At 35.5% G+C, this 18,413-nt stretch overlaps 1 protein-coding gene across 1 annotated transcript in view; it reads left to right on the forward strand.

Annotated features, from left to right (window-relative positions):
• The window catches only part of LOC140158866 (rap guanine nucleotide exchange factor 6-like), a 130,171-nt gene that overhangs the window by 103,366 nt on the left and 8,392 nt on the right, over nt 1-18,413 (forward strand). Inside the window, 14 exon segments of the mRNA XM_072182122.1 lie at nt 1,618-1,858; nt 2,314-2,403; nt 2,406-2,580; nt 3,450-3,708; nt 4,156-4,392; nt 5,076-5,252; nt 6,739-6,838; nt 8,631-8,842; nt 9,340-9,486; nt 9,959-10,120; nt 10,884-10,992; nt 15,146-15,307; nt 16,130-16,253; nt 16,255-16,463. Coding sequence (XP_072038223.1) covers nt 1,618-1,858; nt 2,314-2,403; nt 2,406-2,580; nt 3,450-3,708; nt 4,156-4,392; nt 5,076-5,252; nt 6,739-6,838; nt 8,631-8,842; nt 9,340-9,486; nt 9,959-10,120; nt 10,884-10,992; nt 15,146-15,307; nt 16,130-16,253; nt 16,255-16,463 — 2,404 coding nt within the window.

Below are 18,413 nucleotides of genomic sequence, written 5' to 3' on the forward strand. Positions count from 1 at the left end.
AAACTGTACCCATTCACCCTGAATAATGACCATACTGATTAATATAAATGCTCAGTATCAATGGATGCACAATAACCAAGGACATTCACAGTTCTGAAGAGGGCAACAAACATAAATATGCATACAAGAGCATTAAAAAAATGGCCTTGGTTATGGGTATTTTTATACCTGTCCTCGTTCTCTTGTGAAATGTCAAACCTGAATTTTTTTGGTAAAATCAAGGGGAATATAGAGGTCCATGGTGAATACGAGTAGGCCTAGGGGTGTGCCTAGATGTGTGAGTTTGGATTTGTATGATCTATGAGGGTCATAATCAAAGAATGCTTTCCAAACGCTTGTGGATTAATGATAAGATCAGATGGGAAGATTATGATAAACTAAGAGGGTAACTATAAAAAAATTACTTCTTGAAAACAAAAGTAATGGAAAAGATTTATTTGGCAATATTTGTGTTCAAATTAAAGATGTAACATCCTTGGTAATTTCTTATTGTACACATCAATGTGTTTGCTGTAGTGTTAGCCTAGCTGGTATGTGTATTATTGGCACCAGTACACATACTTGATTAATTAATTAATTAATTGAAGGGTCAACTAACAAGAGCACAAGGTGTCCTAATGGTTAGGGCATTCAACTCTAGACCTCAAGGTGGCCTTTGGTAAGATACTTTATCCAGCTTATCCCTCTCCATCCAGATGTAAAATGGGGAGCTGATTAGTCATAGTGACGGCAGAATAAATTTTACGTTTGTGAAGCCGCTATAAAAATATAATGTCTATATTTATTTATTTTTTAACAAATCTTAATACAGCACAGCAAACATCACATCACAACACAACAACACAACACAAAGGTATTTGTATGCGGCTTTTCCTGGAAAGTTACAACTAACAAGATCGTTAACCAGCAAAATTAACTTTATGGTAATACAGTGACATTTTTCTTGCAAGCAGTGGGTAGAATGTGTGAACATTGGTACCTTACTACTAAAACCGCACCATTTTTTACATATATATTTTGCAGGTACCTGCATGTACATTTTAGCAGTTAGTATATTTGAGTACTTTGTAAGTTTTTGTCCATGTTAAGTGCATGGGATATGTTTGTTCATAGTTATTGGCGCTGTACAAATGCTTGTTGATTGATACATGTGGCCACCACAAATGGGTAGGAAAGTTGTCTGTGGGACTTTTTATTCTAAAAGACCAGTAGGTTTAAAATGATTATCAGTTGACGCTATTTGACATCCAGTAGTCGTTTTGATCTAAAAAAAGGTTGTCACAAGTAAACTCAACTCACAAAATGGGAAAAATGGCTTTGAAGCTAAAATAGCCCAAATTGGTAGCAAATTTAAATATCAGAAAATGCATTTTTTTAGCATTTTCACTTCTAAATCAATTTGTCAAAGTTTATATGAACATAGAAAAAGGTATGAATATTTTTGATAAATACAACCGCATTTTCGCCAGAGAATGACCTTTCCAACTATTTTTAGCTGTAGCGAGTTTGCCGACATTACGGCCCATTCGTGGTGGACTGGCACATATGCTTATTTCAAAGTTATATCTAATCACTAACATTGACCTTTTTATTTACTCCTTTTTTCCAATTCTCCAGGCGCGTTCAGACAGAGACTCCATGCTCTCGTTTTCCATCGTAGGTGGATGGGAGAAACGTATGGGCATCTTCATATCGAAAGTAGAGAAGGGCTCCAAAGCCCAGGAAGTAGGACTCAGGAAAGGAGATCAACTCCTGGAAGTCAACTGTCACAATTTTGAGCACATGACAAAAAATAAAGCATTAGAAATTCTCAAAGGCACTACACACCTCAGTATTACTGTCAAGTATAATACATTAGGTAAGTACATACAGATTTTTGGCATAACAACTTGAGAGTATAAAAGAAAGGGGGGGAAGAAAAAATTACATGAAAATTTGCATATCTTGTGTAAATCCAACGCAACGTGAAGGAAATATCAAGGGCTGAGGGCCAGAACTGGTCATATCCACTTTGAGGGTATATAGATTTTGTTGGCATGACCTTGGACATGATCTCTGTGTCAGATGTGTTTTTGTCCTGATATGTTTAATAAATGTGTCAAGGAAAAATGGCAGTTTTTGCTGAGACTTCTGATTTTTCAGAAAACATCACACTTTTAAAATTAACATAAATTTTGGACATAGCCAGTTCTGTTCTATTAAGCCTTTTATACGAGTTGTACTTATTTTGAATGGTCTATGTTAATTTAATTATTACTATGTTGACTTCATTAAATTGTATTTCATTAAATGTGATGATTATTTTTCCTTCAGCTTTTCGTGACCTATTAGCCTCCCAAGATGGACGTCACAACAATTGGGGTCGACGTCCTAGCTAAGAAATATCCATCCTTCAGAGCGATCCCGTGCCAGGCTGGATGTTGGGTTTGGCATGTCGTCAAAACTCTCACCTGAAATCAAGGATGCAAAAGTCAGCAAAGCGGAGAAGAAGATGGGCTTTGCGACATTAGGAAAACGTGACAAATTAAAGAAAGCCATGGCTAAGCTTAGTATACTGCCCAATAAGGCCAATATCAGTAGGTAAGTACAGTGCTGTCATATCTCACAGGTTGACATATTCAACCTAAGTGGGCTGTTCCAGTTGAAATACATACACCCCCTATGGAAGACATGGCCTTATGTCCCACACAGGGAGTGTAGATATCAAATGGGGTCACCCATTCATGTAAACACATTTGAAATTCACACTCCCTGTGTGGGAGATTTAGGTCATGTCTTTCAAAAGGGGTGTATGGATTTCAACTGGAATAGCCAATAATGCAGATCATAAGACTTGTTGATGCAGATATGGAAAGTGTAAAAATGTGACCCATCACATCGAAACACGGCAGTTGTCAGAAACCGACATTTAAAGATAATAAAGAAAATGTGTCCCAAAAATAAAGAAAATAATAAGGATTTTGAATTCTATTTGTCACATAAAATCACCATTCTACATACGACATCAATGGAAGAGGTGTCATTTTAAAGCTTAAAAGCAGTCCTTTAGTCTGGTAAAGAAACCTGCAAGTTCATTTTTGACGACAACTGCCGTGTTTTGATGTGATGGGTCACAAATATTCTCACCAATATGCAATATGTAGATATGGGTTGATTTTGGAAAATCAAAATTGACTAGTGCAGTTCTTTTTGGTGATTCTGTGAGGAAATTGATTCACTAATCTTTGCTCATTCAGTTCAGATCCTCTTAAGTTCTCTTATAGGCAGCAGTTTAAAAGTACAGGGAGATGGAAGCAATAGCCTGACTCAATCCCTGCATGTTAGACCAGTCTTTCTTAATCGGTTGCAAACATGTAACACCTTGCATGCCAACGCATGCCCACATGGGTCACTCATCCTCAATACCTGATCATTCACACCACACAAATATGATTTTTTTCTTGTTTCAGTTCTCCAATTTGTTCTCCTCCTCTTTCTCGCAGAACTCAAGACGACACTTCCACCGTAATGAAGCGTTCGCCGTCAGGCAGTCTGGGCAGCAACCCCTACCTCAGTAATAGCAATCCGGACCTGACGTCAATTTCATCATTATCCGTCTATGAACCTGACTATTACAGCAGTAGTAGCAATGGGGCTGGGGACTGTCCGGAGCATGTGTTGAAAATTTACAGGGCTGATCAGTCTTGCAAATATTTTCTTGTCCATAAGGTAAACACTTTATGTTTTCAAAGTCTTCAAAATCATAGAAATCTACTGTATGCTATTTTATGTTTGTTTTACATGAAAAAGATCTGTCCATCTGGTAAAACGCTTCAAATTCTTAAAAATGAGAATATTTATGTAAATTAATTAGCATGCATATTTTACACCAAAAAGGTACATTTTACAAGATAATAAATGAAGGACCTTTCATGTGACTGGTATAAATAAATATCATGTAACATGCAATGCAATACAATACAATACAATACAATACAATACAATACAATACAATACAATACAATACAATGCAATACAATACAGATATGCTACACACATATCCACCCTGCAGGCACTCATGGCACCAAATGTATTATGAAACTTACTATTTGCCAATCATTTTGTTTGATGAATCAAGAAATTTAAACTCTGAAATTTTACATTTTCAAATTCCAGGAAACAACAGCCAATGAAATCGTCATGTTAGCCATGCGAGAGTTTGGTCTCACAGATCCCGGTTGCTTGGGTCGTTTTTCATTATGCGAAGTGACAGTGACTGCAGAGGGCGTCGTTAAACAAAGACGGTTATCGGATCATCAGACAAACATTGCAGGAAGACTGAGTCTAAATGGCAGGTTATTTCTAAGGAATAATATGGCTTCAGAAACACTTATGCCTGATGAAGTTGCAGTGGTAAGGAATGATTACTGTATAACCACTTCATTTCGCTAGGGATTTAATTTCTCTAGAAGCCTTAATTTGTTAAATTAAATACCCGCAAATTTGACAGTTTTACATTGAATTGTAAAAAAGAATGACGGAATTAGCAAAATTAAATACCCACGAAAATGGTGGACATGTAATTAGCAAAATTAAGTACTGCTAAAATTAAATAACTTTACAGTATATAAGGATTGTTTTCAAGTATCTAAGTTTGTATGTGCTCACATGAAAGCGTGTGCTCATACCTGCAACTGCAGACCCATGTTTAAACACGGACAATTGTCATTCTCTTTTAAGTGCAATTGACTGTTAACATAAAAAAAAAATTGAGTCATAATTAATACATCTGCATCTGGATTGTATCATGCAGATCAGCAATCATTGAGTAGTATTGCATTTAATTAGCATGAAAGAATGGAAAAAATATATACCAAAAAGCAGCATGTATAAAAAATTTGCACCAAAAAATGTGTTTGGTATTATGATATAATAGGGTTGAGATCGAGGGTAAATACGGGTATCTATGTTTTTGGGTGTGCATATGTTGAGAAAATTGCTTGCAAGTCGAACACTATATTTTTGAATTATCACAAATATTATCTGTGAATTAATAGTTTTATCATATTTTCATAAATTTTTGCCCCTATGTACAGGAATTAGTAAAAGACAGCAATGTCAGCTTCCTTCAATTGGAGAGCATAGAGGTCGCCGTACAACTCGCATTACGAGATTATGAAATCTTCAAAGCCATCGAGTCAACCGATTATATAGATGACTTGTTTGAACTTCAACCTAGACAAGCAAATGAAAGGCTCAAGAAATTTGAAGAGGTGAGACATCTACATTTGAACTTTGTGTTATATCAGATATTTGAGAGAAAAATGTCTGGTGATATTTGAATCACTATGCCAAACCCTCAAGGCTTCAATGCCCTTTTAACATGGTGGTGGTGATTACATACTGATTCCAGAAAAATACAGCACTCATTGTTTTGGATTAAAAAATATTATCCTATTTTACTGAATGTAACACACCTTAATCCAAATCCTTGATATTTGATAATTTCTGGAAAGAAATTGCAAAAACTTGTAATTTAGCATATTTTCATGCAATTTACAGTCAGAAAATTAAATGACTTGGCACAAGTCTAAGCATTCAGAACTTTTAGGTAAAGGCTAAGATCTTACTGTTTAATGTTAATTTTAATACATGTGTTTTTAAAATTAGAGGGCATTAAACTTTGTACAGGTCCATTAAGGCTTTATAATTGTCACACCACACCAAAAATGCATATTTTGACACCGTTTCCAAAAATTATCCAAATATAAACTTTTTTAGCTTTTATTGCTAGTTACATTTTATTTTTCAAAAGATAGTCCCAGGGTCAAGTTTCTAGATCTTTGCATTTGGTAGACTGGGACAGTTGGCAATTGATACTTTTTCCAGGAAATTTTCAAGCTTGGAGGGATAATTTTTTGATACAGTATACCGTAGACACACTCAAGGGCTAGACCGAATTTCAAGAGATTGACTGATGATTGGTACCCATCATTGATAATGGATTAGTCTGATGCATCAAAATTCAACATTAAGATCCAAATAGTTTGTAGATTAATTCTATAACAAGTCACAAATTATACATTCTGGACATTGCAAGAGTATCCAGTGTTGCATTTGGAAGAGGCAGGCTTTTCAATAAATTGCTGGGTACCAATCATTTTACAGCCTGTACTTTGACTGGCTGCAATTATGTCCTGAAGTATCTTCATTGTATTGTCCCATATATCATTTTGATTGGAATTCCATAAAGACCCATTCAGTGATTTGCTCATCCGGACGATCGTAAAAATCATCAAAATTCAGATTTTAGTATCTTTGTCATTGTCATAGATGTGCTAACATAGCCTGTTAGTGGTTCAGCTGAAAGGTGTGTATTTAAGAAAAAATAAGGCATTTACATGAAATCTGTAATTTATATTCTGACAGTATATAAATTAGATACATGTGTTTGAATGGGGGCTCAACGTTGATAATACTGCTGTGTTCTTAATTTTTTACCAAATTTGTTAATTTCAAAAATACCTAATGACAATTTTAACGACTTATCCTTCACTTTTAGGCAATTTATAAACAATTTCAATTTTTTTGCACTTTCGCTGGGATCACTGAAAGGGCCTTTAAGAATAGGCTTCCTTGATAATTGCTAAATTGAAAATAGAGTAATAATAATTAAAATATTGCAAGAAGTATCAAGCATACAACATTTAAACTTGGATAGAATGTTTATACCATGTCATTGGACATTTCTTTTTACAGCTTGTAAACCAGGAGATGTTCTGGGTTATTGGTGAAGTGTGTGCAGAACAACAAATTGTGAAAAGGGCTAAGATTGTCAAACAATTCATCAGAATAGCAAGTAAGTTACCCAAGGACCAAATTAAATTGGTATTTATAAAAAAAACATGAGAGGTTGAAAATGGTGGGACAAATTTAATAGTTGTGATAATTGACTCTACTCTGAATTTCTGTTACAACATGCTATAACTGAAACACTAACTGGATAGTATCCAATATTTATCAGTTAGTAAGAGTATAATAGTTCTCATAGCAAAGAAATATCGTTAATCTATAATAAATTACTGAGTTTGTCGAATTGGTAAGGCCAAAAAATGTTACGGTTTACATTATTTCGATCAGCCCCTAGTGGACAGCAGTACCACTGTAGTATGGTAGTATCTTGTTCATATAATCTACTTAATTGGAATTATGTAATAATAATAAATTTTACAAACCTTCATGAAGAAAACAAGTGACACATTTGAATATCCCGGACAGGGTTGCCAAACCCGCGATTTGGGCGCCCAATTGGGCGATTTTCAACTTCCGTCCGCAACAAAGAAAGTGCTCCAGCGATTTCGCGACATTTGAGCTACTTTGAAAATCTCACCCGCGAAATGTATTAAATGTTGGGCGATTTGTGACAAAACCGACTTCAAAACTTATTTTTTTGATCATGATTGCCAATTCTTTCAATGGTCATTCAACAAAAGCATCAAACAAGTAATTCAATAAGCAACTAGTTACAAAACACTCTGTGGTCAGTGTGCTTCCCATGACAATGGCACGCACAGGGAGGGGGCTGGTTAATCGCATCACATGTTGTTGCTAAAGACCACTTGAGCTGGAGGATTATCCTTAGAATATTCCCATCTAAATACTCACAAGTGGTTTAAGACAACTTAAGTTGCTTCTTAGTGGCAGCGGGGTGCCAAGTTTGAAGTTTCTACTTCAACATAAGGTTTTTTTTTTTCCTGTTGGCGGTTCTTTTGAAATAAAAATGTGTAAACAGTAAACACCTAGTACCGATACCGCACATTTTCTTTTGAAGCGGCATGATGATCAAAAGTACCAGCCGTTTTGAATTTGATTAAAAATAGTACATGCACACGTTGTTATCACTCAGCTGAAGGGAAATTTGTGTAGGCCTACCCCCCCCCTATATTGCAATGAATGGCATGTCTATTAATAAATGTGTTCGTTTTCCTGGTATTTTTTTAAAATAATTTTTGTTCGTTTGTTTATAATTTGTTTCAGCATTTCCCAAAAATTAAAAAGATAGTGCAGAACCCCGTCAAAAGTCAACATTTTATTTTCCTTGCAGTTAATTTTTTTTTCTTAAATTTTTGAAAATGTTTGTTAAAATTCACAAATAAATTTTCCTTACAGTAGGCCTAAGCCTATAACAAAAAAATCAGTTTTTGTTAGTTTTTTATAATTTATTTCAGCATTAAAAAAATAGAAAGAAAGGGTGTAGAACCCCCCAGCCGTCTTTTTAATTTTTTCTTTTTTAAAAACTTTTTTTCATTTTTTGTTAGTTTTTTATAATTTATTTCAGCTTTTCCCAAAACTTCCAAAATAAAGGGGGGTGTAGAACCCCCTCAAATCGACTTTAAATTTATCTTCAGCTTTTTTTTAATTTATTTATTTATTTTTTTCAGTTTTTGTTGTTTTTTTTAGAATTTATTTCAACATTTTCCAAAATTTCAAAATAAAACGGGATGTAGAACCCCCTAAATCGATTTTAAAATTTTGGGCGATTTTTTTGGCTATTTGGGCGACATTTCACGGCTAATACCCGCGACTTGGGCTGAAAAGTTTTATCAACCCTGATCCCGGATAATAATATTAAATACACATTATATTTACAGGGCATTGTAAAGACTGCAAGAATTTCAACTCATTATTTGCCATAGTCAGTGGCCTCGGTCATGGCTCTGTGTCAAGATTACGTAACACATGGGATAAGATTCCATCCAAGTATACCAAGATGTTTGAGGATCTCCAGAATCTTATGGATCCCTCAAGGAACATGTCAAAATACAGGAATCTGGTCAATGCAGAGCATGTACAGCCACCACTTGTAAGTTGGGTTATTTGTTTACAAACTTGTTTTGTGAGTTATGAATTGGCTTCATCCATGTGCCATTTTATAAAGACTTTGAACCTAGCCTTATCTTATAACATTTGCAAACCCTAATCCTAACCCTAAACTCTTAATCTTAACAAATGACTGTGAACCAGATGTCAAGAGGACAAGACACAAAACCAAGTGGAAGTGCACTGCTAGCACAAGAACTGGAACACAAAGATCACCCTCACCAAACAAACAAACAAACAAATGTGGTTGGCTGAACTAGATTTTCATTGAACTGATAACTTTGGGGAAAATTCTTATCTGAGGTTTACAGCATTTGAAGTCCTTAAAATATAATCATCTGAATAATGCATTGCGTGTGTTTTCTGGTTGATACTTTTGTAAGATGGATTATTTCAACAATGTTCATTGCAAGCCATTATTGATAGCCTAATGAGATCTTCTGTTAGATTTTAATTCTTATTGTTCTCTTTTCCTGCTAGATGCCATTCTTCCCTGTGGTCAAGAAAGATTTGACCTTTATTCATCTGGGTAACGATTCCAAAGTGGATGATTTGATTAACTTTGAGAAACTGAGGATGATTGCCAAAGAGGTCCGTTACATAACTAGCATGGGAGCTGTGCCTTATGTAAGTAGATAATAAAGGGCAAGTAGACAGAAAGTAGGGGGAAAATGCCCAAAGTGTGAAGTTAAGAATATTTGCATGTTGTTGCAAGTTGAAATAAGTGAAAGGCAACATAAATAAGAAACCAGTAAGAATTTCATCGATCTTGTGATCTAGAGCTGTTTTTCCTTGTAGCATGTGGTCTTATCCAAAATATATCAGTTCTATATGCCCACTTTTAAAAATCTGGAATGTGCACCTGCACCAAATACGAGTTTAGGGTGGTCAAACTGGTGAGATGGAGTCTGCTTTTACCCAATACTGTAACATAGCCTAATCCAAGATGATTCAGTACCATATAGCCACTTTTAAAAATCTGGAATGCACACCTACATATAGTAAGAGTTTGGTAAAACCATGTTGAGATGAAGTTCTGTTACGTAGTAAGCCTTATAAATGTTTGTTAATTTTAAGTCTATTACTTATATACCTTCAGAATCCCAAGCATCTGTTGAACCCCAGCGGTGGATCAGGTATTTCCCCAGGCCTGGGGTTTGCAACCATCAGCAGTTTACAAGGCGCCACCACACTGCAGCGCAAAAATAGGCATGGAAGGCGAGCTTCAACCATCATTAATCCAAAGAGAATGTGGGAAGATGTAAGATGACATTTTTATACCGTAATAAATAAATACATAAATAAAGATGGATTTTTGTGCATTGTTTGTGGAAGAAAAGAGTACAATTTAGAATTTTGGTGATATACTTCTGCATCCTCTTCTAGTTGATGTGCCAGATGTGAAAAATAAGCCAGTGTATGATTTTACAAACAGTTTAAATTATGATTCCAAATGTAGTCATCGATTTATTCCAGTAAGAGTATACATTTGGTAAGAAAATAATTATAAATATTGAAATGCTTATAAGTCTACCTCGATGACATCACACTGCTTTTTACAACAACATGCCATAAATTAACTTGTACAGGCATGAGTATTTTCCTGATAAAATACGAATTTATTTGTTTTCCCTTTAATTTTTGTATAAAAAAATGGCCATTTTGTGGCATTTTGGCCTTATTTTACATTGTTTTCTTGTTTTATGATCATTGTCCTCAAAATTCATTATTGTGCTTGCTTGTGATATTATTGAACACAGTAAATGCTAGGATCAAAGTACTTCAACATGGCTGCTTTACTATACACTGGGGTTATACCCACTGTATATAATGGAGTTCCTGCAAGGTTTTTTTAAAGTTCTACTGTTTGATGGCATCAGGTGGTGTTGTCTCTCATAAGTCTGGGTAGCATTATTACATTGATATGGTAAAAATATCATTGCACACATTTTATTGATGCTCATGACGCACTACAAGGTTACCTTTCTGTGGAAGTAATAACCCAACTGTTTTTATTTTGGCAGGCCCAGATGGCAAGACGGGTGAAGCAATATTTAGCCGGTCTTGAAATCAATCAAAACGAGGATGAACTGAGAGAGCAGTCCCTCATCTGTGAACCAATCCCAAATCAAGGTAAAGTATATTGTACATTGAAAAGGAAGGATGATGACTTCATTTTGTGCAATAATTATGTCACATTTATTGTCAGAGCAAAAGATTGATTTAAAAAAAAAAAAATATTAAGTTTCATTTTGATTTAGCATTGGAAATACAGTGAAAGTAAACATGAAATGAATCATCATCATGCTTAATGCTTTGAGCTGCAAACGTATTCAAATTATTAAATGCAGATTAAACTGCAGTTCTGAATTGCTGGATCCAAATTAAGCTAAAGCTTACATTTTACTGTAATAAGTTTATTGAGATTAGATTTCAGTTCAGTGATGCTAAGTTTATTCATCAGAAGAACATTTTAGAAGATATTGAACATATGGTGGATACAAAAGAGGGAACAGGCCCTGATTTTGTCAATTTTAATGGTTTAAATGTGTAAATAAGGAAGGGAGGTCCTGAATGACTGACTGATATGGCAAGGGTCGCAATTAAAAAAAGTGTCCATGCTTATGCTACAGTTGCTACCACAAAAAACGGCACTGGCTGACGTGCGTGCCATGTTTATCGTGCAAAAGAACAGATCATGCAATGCTAAGCAGCTTGGGTGATTGGGGTGTCACATTTTTAAAGCTTTTCCATGGCATAATTCAATCAGCCTATCAGAACCTCACTTCTTTGTTTATACTTGCCTTAACATGTTTGAGTTAACAAGCTTACAAGTTAAGGGCATGTCATACTAGACAATCGCAATCGTGTTTTTTTTTGTGAAGTAACTTCCATCATTTATTTGAAAAGCGATTGCTGATATCCGATTGATGAGTCGCTAGCATGCCCTAACGTCAAATCACAACCAGTTGACTTTGGAGGCTTGTCACTACATCGCTGGCAGCGATCGTGAAACCTCTACTAGCTTTTGATTACTAGCAATTTTGAATTAAATGCTACGGTTGGTAGTATGATATGGTCTTTAGTACTGAAATATTTGGTAAAGCAGTTTAGGTATTTGTTTTGTTAGATCATTGAACAATATAGAGCAGTCAGTTGTTTTACAATTTTAAGATTTCATTACCATATTAAACCTAATTAGCACTCTTGGCCCTGAACAAAATAATTTCAAGTAGGCCGCTTATTATGACTTTGATTTATGGTATGTGCGCTATTAATTCTTTTGCTTGAGTAGGCAGAAAAAGAAAATTCTTCCTTCACCTGGATTAGAACCTGGGACCATTGGGTATCTAGACCAACTGAGGTATCAAAGAAAATGAAGCCAATGACATTGAAGTGTTCTAGTACACTAGGTTCCAAATCATCTGTCTTCTGCTTCTCTTGCGACAAGCATCAAGGAGAAATAAATAATTTTATAAATTCTAAGCCACTTAATATGTTTGTTTCTGAAAGTCAGAATTGAAATTTTCCATGCAAAACAAGTTTGTACCTTACAATAGTAAAAATTACAAATGTAAATAAATTTTACAGTCATTAAACCTGAATGCCATTGCTGTGATAAATTTAACAAACAATTTGTACCAAATGTAAGCTAAAAGTGCATTAGAATGGGACGCTTCAACAGGTGTAAGTTTAAAAAAATCCATGGTATCACTGAATAGATGTGTGCTAATTAGGTAGAATATGGTATTTTGAATAACTTTTATCACTACTACTTACATCATATGTTTGAATACATGATACAAGAGTTGCTGTTCATGAATTGGGCTATTCCCCACCCCATGGAAGACATGACCTTAATCTCCCAAACAGGGAGTGTGAATTTCAAATGGGGCTACCTGAATGGGTGACTGGGTTTTAAATCTACACCCCGTGTGTGGGCGATTAAGTCCATGTCTTCCATAGGCGTATGGATTTCAACTGGAATGAGTATTGCATTTCCTTGTAGAATCGGAACATGCAGCAAACTCTTGTGAATTTATTCAAAATATGACTTTATAAACACTCAACTGTAGTCTCTTCATGATTTTGTTTATTTACTAACAACACTTTTAGTTTCAAGCTCATGTACTAACAAAACCATTAGTAAACATTTTGAATTGGTGATTGGTATCATCCCAGAATAAAGCCTTTCAGTGGATAATTGGTTTGAACATTGAAGAACATTGAAGAATACGAAATTGTTGACATAATAAACTAATATGCATGCATTCCCATAGGTATCTTTGTTTTGATAATCTAATGATGGGCTTAGCTAGCGGGACTCTTTAACTAACTACAAGTTATATTGAACCAAGCATAATTTGTAATTGATTAATATTTACCTGGATTACATGCTATTCAGTTGTTCCCCAGTGGCGAACAAAGAGAGAGTGAGATGGGGGGCATGGCAATTTATTGGGGAGTGACAAAATTTGATAGAAATGGTCAAAAATGGGCTAAAAAGTATAGAAAAAGGCCTAAAAACTTAAATATCAGGGGGCTAGCATCCCACAGGAGAGGCTACGTCAGTGCTGTTGCCTGTAGTTGCCTATTTGTTACAAAAGTCATGTTTAAAATAAGCAAAATAGACCCACAAAAAAAATTAATATCAATACTAAAATTTGAACAAAAATATATAACATTAAAGGCTGATGTAGTGCTTGCATTATATTGATCCGCTCAGAAGGAGCAATGATTTGTAGTTCCCTATATTCATAATATGTTTTTGTTCTACATTTATATCAGTGTGTGCACTGCACAACATTTGTTCATAAAACACTACCTCCATTTCGAGTGTTAGTAATCATTTTGCACTGTTTTACAACATCAGTGTTTGCACTAAAACCATCAAAGTATAAACAGGATATTATTGTAAGGTGTTTGTCTGCCATGCAAACAATGCACTAAAAAGATGATATCATAATCTGATAAATAACACTGTATTTTGGGATGTAGTAGTATTACATATAATTCCCCATTTTGTTAGTTTCAAAAGTTTACCAAGTCCTGTAAATACAATAGTTTTCAAAATGAAATGAGTCATGACAAAGTCCTTGTTACAGTCAGTTCCCATCAGGGAACTCTAGGTAACTCTTGTGTTAAAAAATTACCAAGTTGCAGTACAGAAAACTCACTAATTTTCATCGTCTGCTCTTTTTGTGGTTGCGTTCAAAATTGCAAGCCAAGAAATTTGGTATTAATATGTAGTCACTTCATACCTGAGCAGTGCTGTCAGTGAATGGCAAGCCCACATGTGATTTATGACAAATACCTCAATGCCAGTTCCAATCAGGGTACCTGACAGTCTCATTAACATTGCTCATCAAGGGAATACTATAGGTGAAATGAGATGAAACTTGAGGATCTGATAATACTTTGTTTTATCAGTTACGTATTGAGTGCATAGATGCTGTTACACAATGTTGATATTTTCAAGGTTTCAGGTCAGCTTTTTACTGCTCATTTTCTGTAACTAGCCTAACATTTACAGACTTTCAGAACTAACTGGTCATTTTTGTAGCTTCTGTATTAGTACATTCTCCTGCCTTACACAGATTTTCCATCTAATGATATCAGTAGATAATATTTCCTGTTGGGTGTTGATCATAGACAAAAAATATTTATAGACCATTCATCAACAAGCAAAGTCCAGCATCATCTGTTAATGAGGGCCAATTGTTCCATGAAGCAGGCACACGAAAAAATGCTGTGTGCGGGATTTGTTAGACACTGGCATTAGAATGATTGGCCCTCATGAATATGCAAGAATTCTCAGCATACAACGCACAGGAACTTTGCCTGTCGGTGAATGGTCTGAATGTTTTTTCGTCTACAGTGTTGATTTACTAACTTTTCATTTACTATGATGGAAGAAAATGTGTGCGAAAGAAATATTGTGTACGTCAGAATTATGTCGAAGTTAGAGATGGTCTGAGATTTGATATTTTACTTGGTTTTACTTGCTCATAACAGTTGGTTGGCTAATCTTTCTGGTTGCATTTTAACATCATGTGTATCTCTATTCAACCTTTCCCCATACCTTTTAAGTAGTTTGCTAGCTCATTCTGTGGCACGTTCCTTTAACTTTCCCCATAACATAGACTTCAACCTGCATGGATTTAACCCATTTTTAATAACCCTGCTCGAGTTTGTAATGACATATTAAGTAAACAATTTTTTAAGTTGTACCCTTTGGTTATTGTTGATATGGACCTATTTATATGCATGCCATATATGTATATAGGGCCTTCCAACACTACGACTCTGCCACGAAAGTCAGTCCAACAACCGCAACCACCGACCAATGCCTCTGGGTCAATCTCGCCTCACCGGCAGGCGTCACCGTCCAGGCAAGAGGAAAAGATCAAGCAATTGATATACAAAGATGCGCCTAAGACGACTTTTGGTTAGTACTCTGTCAGTCAATCAATCCAAATGTCAACTGCAATGTAAAATTAGCATAAACCCCGCCCACCGTGCATGTCTTGTTCTGTTTTCCTTTCTCTCTGTTCCCATAGTTTTAGATACCAAGAAATGTGGTAATAGACTGTGTAATGGCATATACCTGGGGTATATATATACAATGAATTGGACAACATATAGATAAAAAGGCACATTTTGGGTTTGTCATTGTTCTCACCAGTTTAAGCATCTATAGGCTTTTTTGATCATGTTCAGTTTTTGTCCTCATGTTTTCTTTTTTGTTGATCAGTTTAGTCCATCACATGGCTTATGCTTCAGGCTTGCATTAGTTAAATGCATCATATGAGTATTATAGCATGTCGATTTCAAGATATGCAGAGCTCTGAAACACATATATGCATAGATATTTGTATCCTATGCTTAGTCAATTGTTTGTTTTTCCTCTGTACCATTGGGCTATTCAGTTGAAATCCATACACCCCTATGGAAAACATAACCTTATCCACACAGGACGTATGAATTTCAAATGAGGATACCTGTATGGGTGACTCCATTTGAAATCTACACCCCCTGTGTGGGAGATTAATTTATGTGTTCCATAGGGGGTGTATGGATTTCAAGTGGAATAGCCTATTCTATCACAGGTCTCTGCTGAAATGTCTATGCACTTGTTTGTGCAGTTTGTATAATTGTGCACATAGAAAGAGAAAGTGCTCACTATTTGAAAGCTGGTTTGTATAAGTTGAAAATTATTTGTTTAATATGTATAGACACTAATATCGGATTCTAATGTAATTCTTAACAGGCGCAACATCACCCAAACATCTCCGCAAGTTGCTGTCGTTATCAGAAGAAGGTGATAAGCGTTCAAAGAACTTGAAACTGGAGCGAGTCACCAAGTCAATAGACTTACAGAAAGGCTACCACTCCTCCCATTTCTCCAATCAAAGCAAGACATGCAAGAACTCGTAAGCAAGGCGTTGGCGTATCAGCCAAGCCTGGCAATATTGCCACATCGGGGTTGGTGGAGCATCGACGGAGGTTAAGTCCTCAGAGAAGCGATAGCGGGTATGCAGGCAGTGATGCAGGTTCAACGGGTAGTGGAACGCAACAAGAAGCAAGAAGGAGGCACACAGTTGGTAAGGCTCAGGGTTCACAATTGACAGTTGTGGGGGAAATTATTTTTCTTTTCATAATAAACTGATGCCATCATCAGTATGGCTCCAATGGGGTAGTAACAAGTGCATGTTTACATACTAAATATGCAAGGGACAAGAATATTATACATATCGTCGTTGGGCAAGAAAAACCTCCTATGTGCTTGTGACCCCTGAACATGTTTAAAACAACACTGCCAACAGGTTACACAAGAGGTTTTGCTCTTAACATGTTCAGGGGCCAATGAGACACATAGGAGGTTTTGCCTGCCGGCCCAAAGACGATATCCCCATCTTTAGATACTAACATGTCATAAATCAAGGTGTATATCCTCAATTATAGCAAAAGTAATTGGTAGAAGCTGAATAACTCACTTCACTGTTCCATTTTGGACACGCAAATATTATTCATTCTTAAAAAGTAGGAAGTATATTACAGCTTGAGAGCTAATTCCCACCTGACATTGGGCATAATAATCACATTAATTGATGGTTGCACTTACCGCTACAAATAGGATAACAGGTAGAATTGTTATAATCTAACATCAATTATAGATTGAGTAAATTGTTTCAACAGGTTTACCATTGGAGGTGTAAAACTGTCAAGTTTTTATCAGAAGTTGATCTGACTTAAATAACAAAAACAAAATCAATAAACTGTCAAGATTGATTTTTATCTATGCAGAAAACAGTGGTTCTAAAAAGCACTATCCATACTTTCTTACAGCATATCTGATTGGTTGATTACATCATCTGATTAACCAATCAACATAGAGCTTTTAAATCTCTAAGCAATTTAAAGCTTAATCAACCCTACTTGCTATTCTTACCATATCCCTAATTGGCTCAATACATGATATAGCCCTCTTTGTAACCAATCAAAATAGTTCTTAGAGACTGATTTTTTTGGCTGGTAGTGTCCATGGGGTTAAGATCTGGTGTTGTTTAAGTCAGAGCTACTAATTGTGAAAATCTGATGGTTTGACATTTATCAAACAGTAAACTTGTTGAAACTGTGTACTTGTACTGCAAATTCCTGCCATTAGTGCATAATTATGTAATGATCAATAGACTAGATTAGTTTACAGATAGGCTAGCATAGTCAACATAACTCTTTGTCTTACACCATTTAGTATAATAGAAGGAAGAAGTTGTATGGCTTGGTTACAAAATTTAAGAAGGTGCAAGTTTGTTGTTTTATTATCTGAGATGTCCCTTTGTGGTGACTTTAATTTGTTTTTAAAATCCCACCGAGAAAGAAATTAAACTTTCTTTCATTCACATAGTATTAACCCTGTTCATACCCAAATTATGATACCCTCCCAACATGTACTTAATTCATTGCCTCACATATGTATCTCTATTTTAAACCCATTGCCACTTTCCCCCCTGCCGATGCACTTGTCCCATCAGCCGTTGGCCCACCACCGTCCGCTTTCCTAGGTGCAGCATATGACAGCTCAGATTCAAGTCATTATGAAACCCAAAGTAATTCTTCATTTGGCTCGTCTTCATCGCCGCCCTCACGTGACCACCGCACGTGCAAGGTAAGTGCCACCGGAAAATGGAACATAAATTCTGCATGCTTCACTTTGGTTACTTTGTGCCACCCTGTACATCCCATACCTGCATGCTCGATTATGAGGCATAAATATCATGATAACTTATCTATTATCTTTAATACTTTAATTATCTATTTTTATACAATTCCTATTGTTTGTTAGCGTGAAACAGCTGAAATACTCAAAATGCAGTATGTCACAAAACTGCACAATTTTTAGGGAAAATTTGAGCTACTTGTTCATAAAAAAGATTTATTTGGGGACAAAATCGAATAAAGAACACAAATTCAGTGAAAATAATTACTTTATAATTTATTATCATACTAACACATAACTACTGATCTGGGAAAATAGCATTTATTGGTAGATA

The sequence above is a fragment of the Amphiura filiformis genome, chromosome 8 (assembly GCF_039555335.1).
Source record: "Amphiura filiformis chromosome 8, Afil_fr2py, whole genome shotgun sequence".
Classification (NCBI taxonomy): domain Eukaryota; kingdom Metazoa; phylum Echinodermata; class Ophiuroidea; order Amphilepidida; family Amphiuridae; genus Amphiura; species Amphiura filiformis.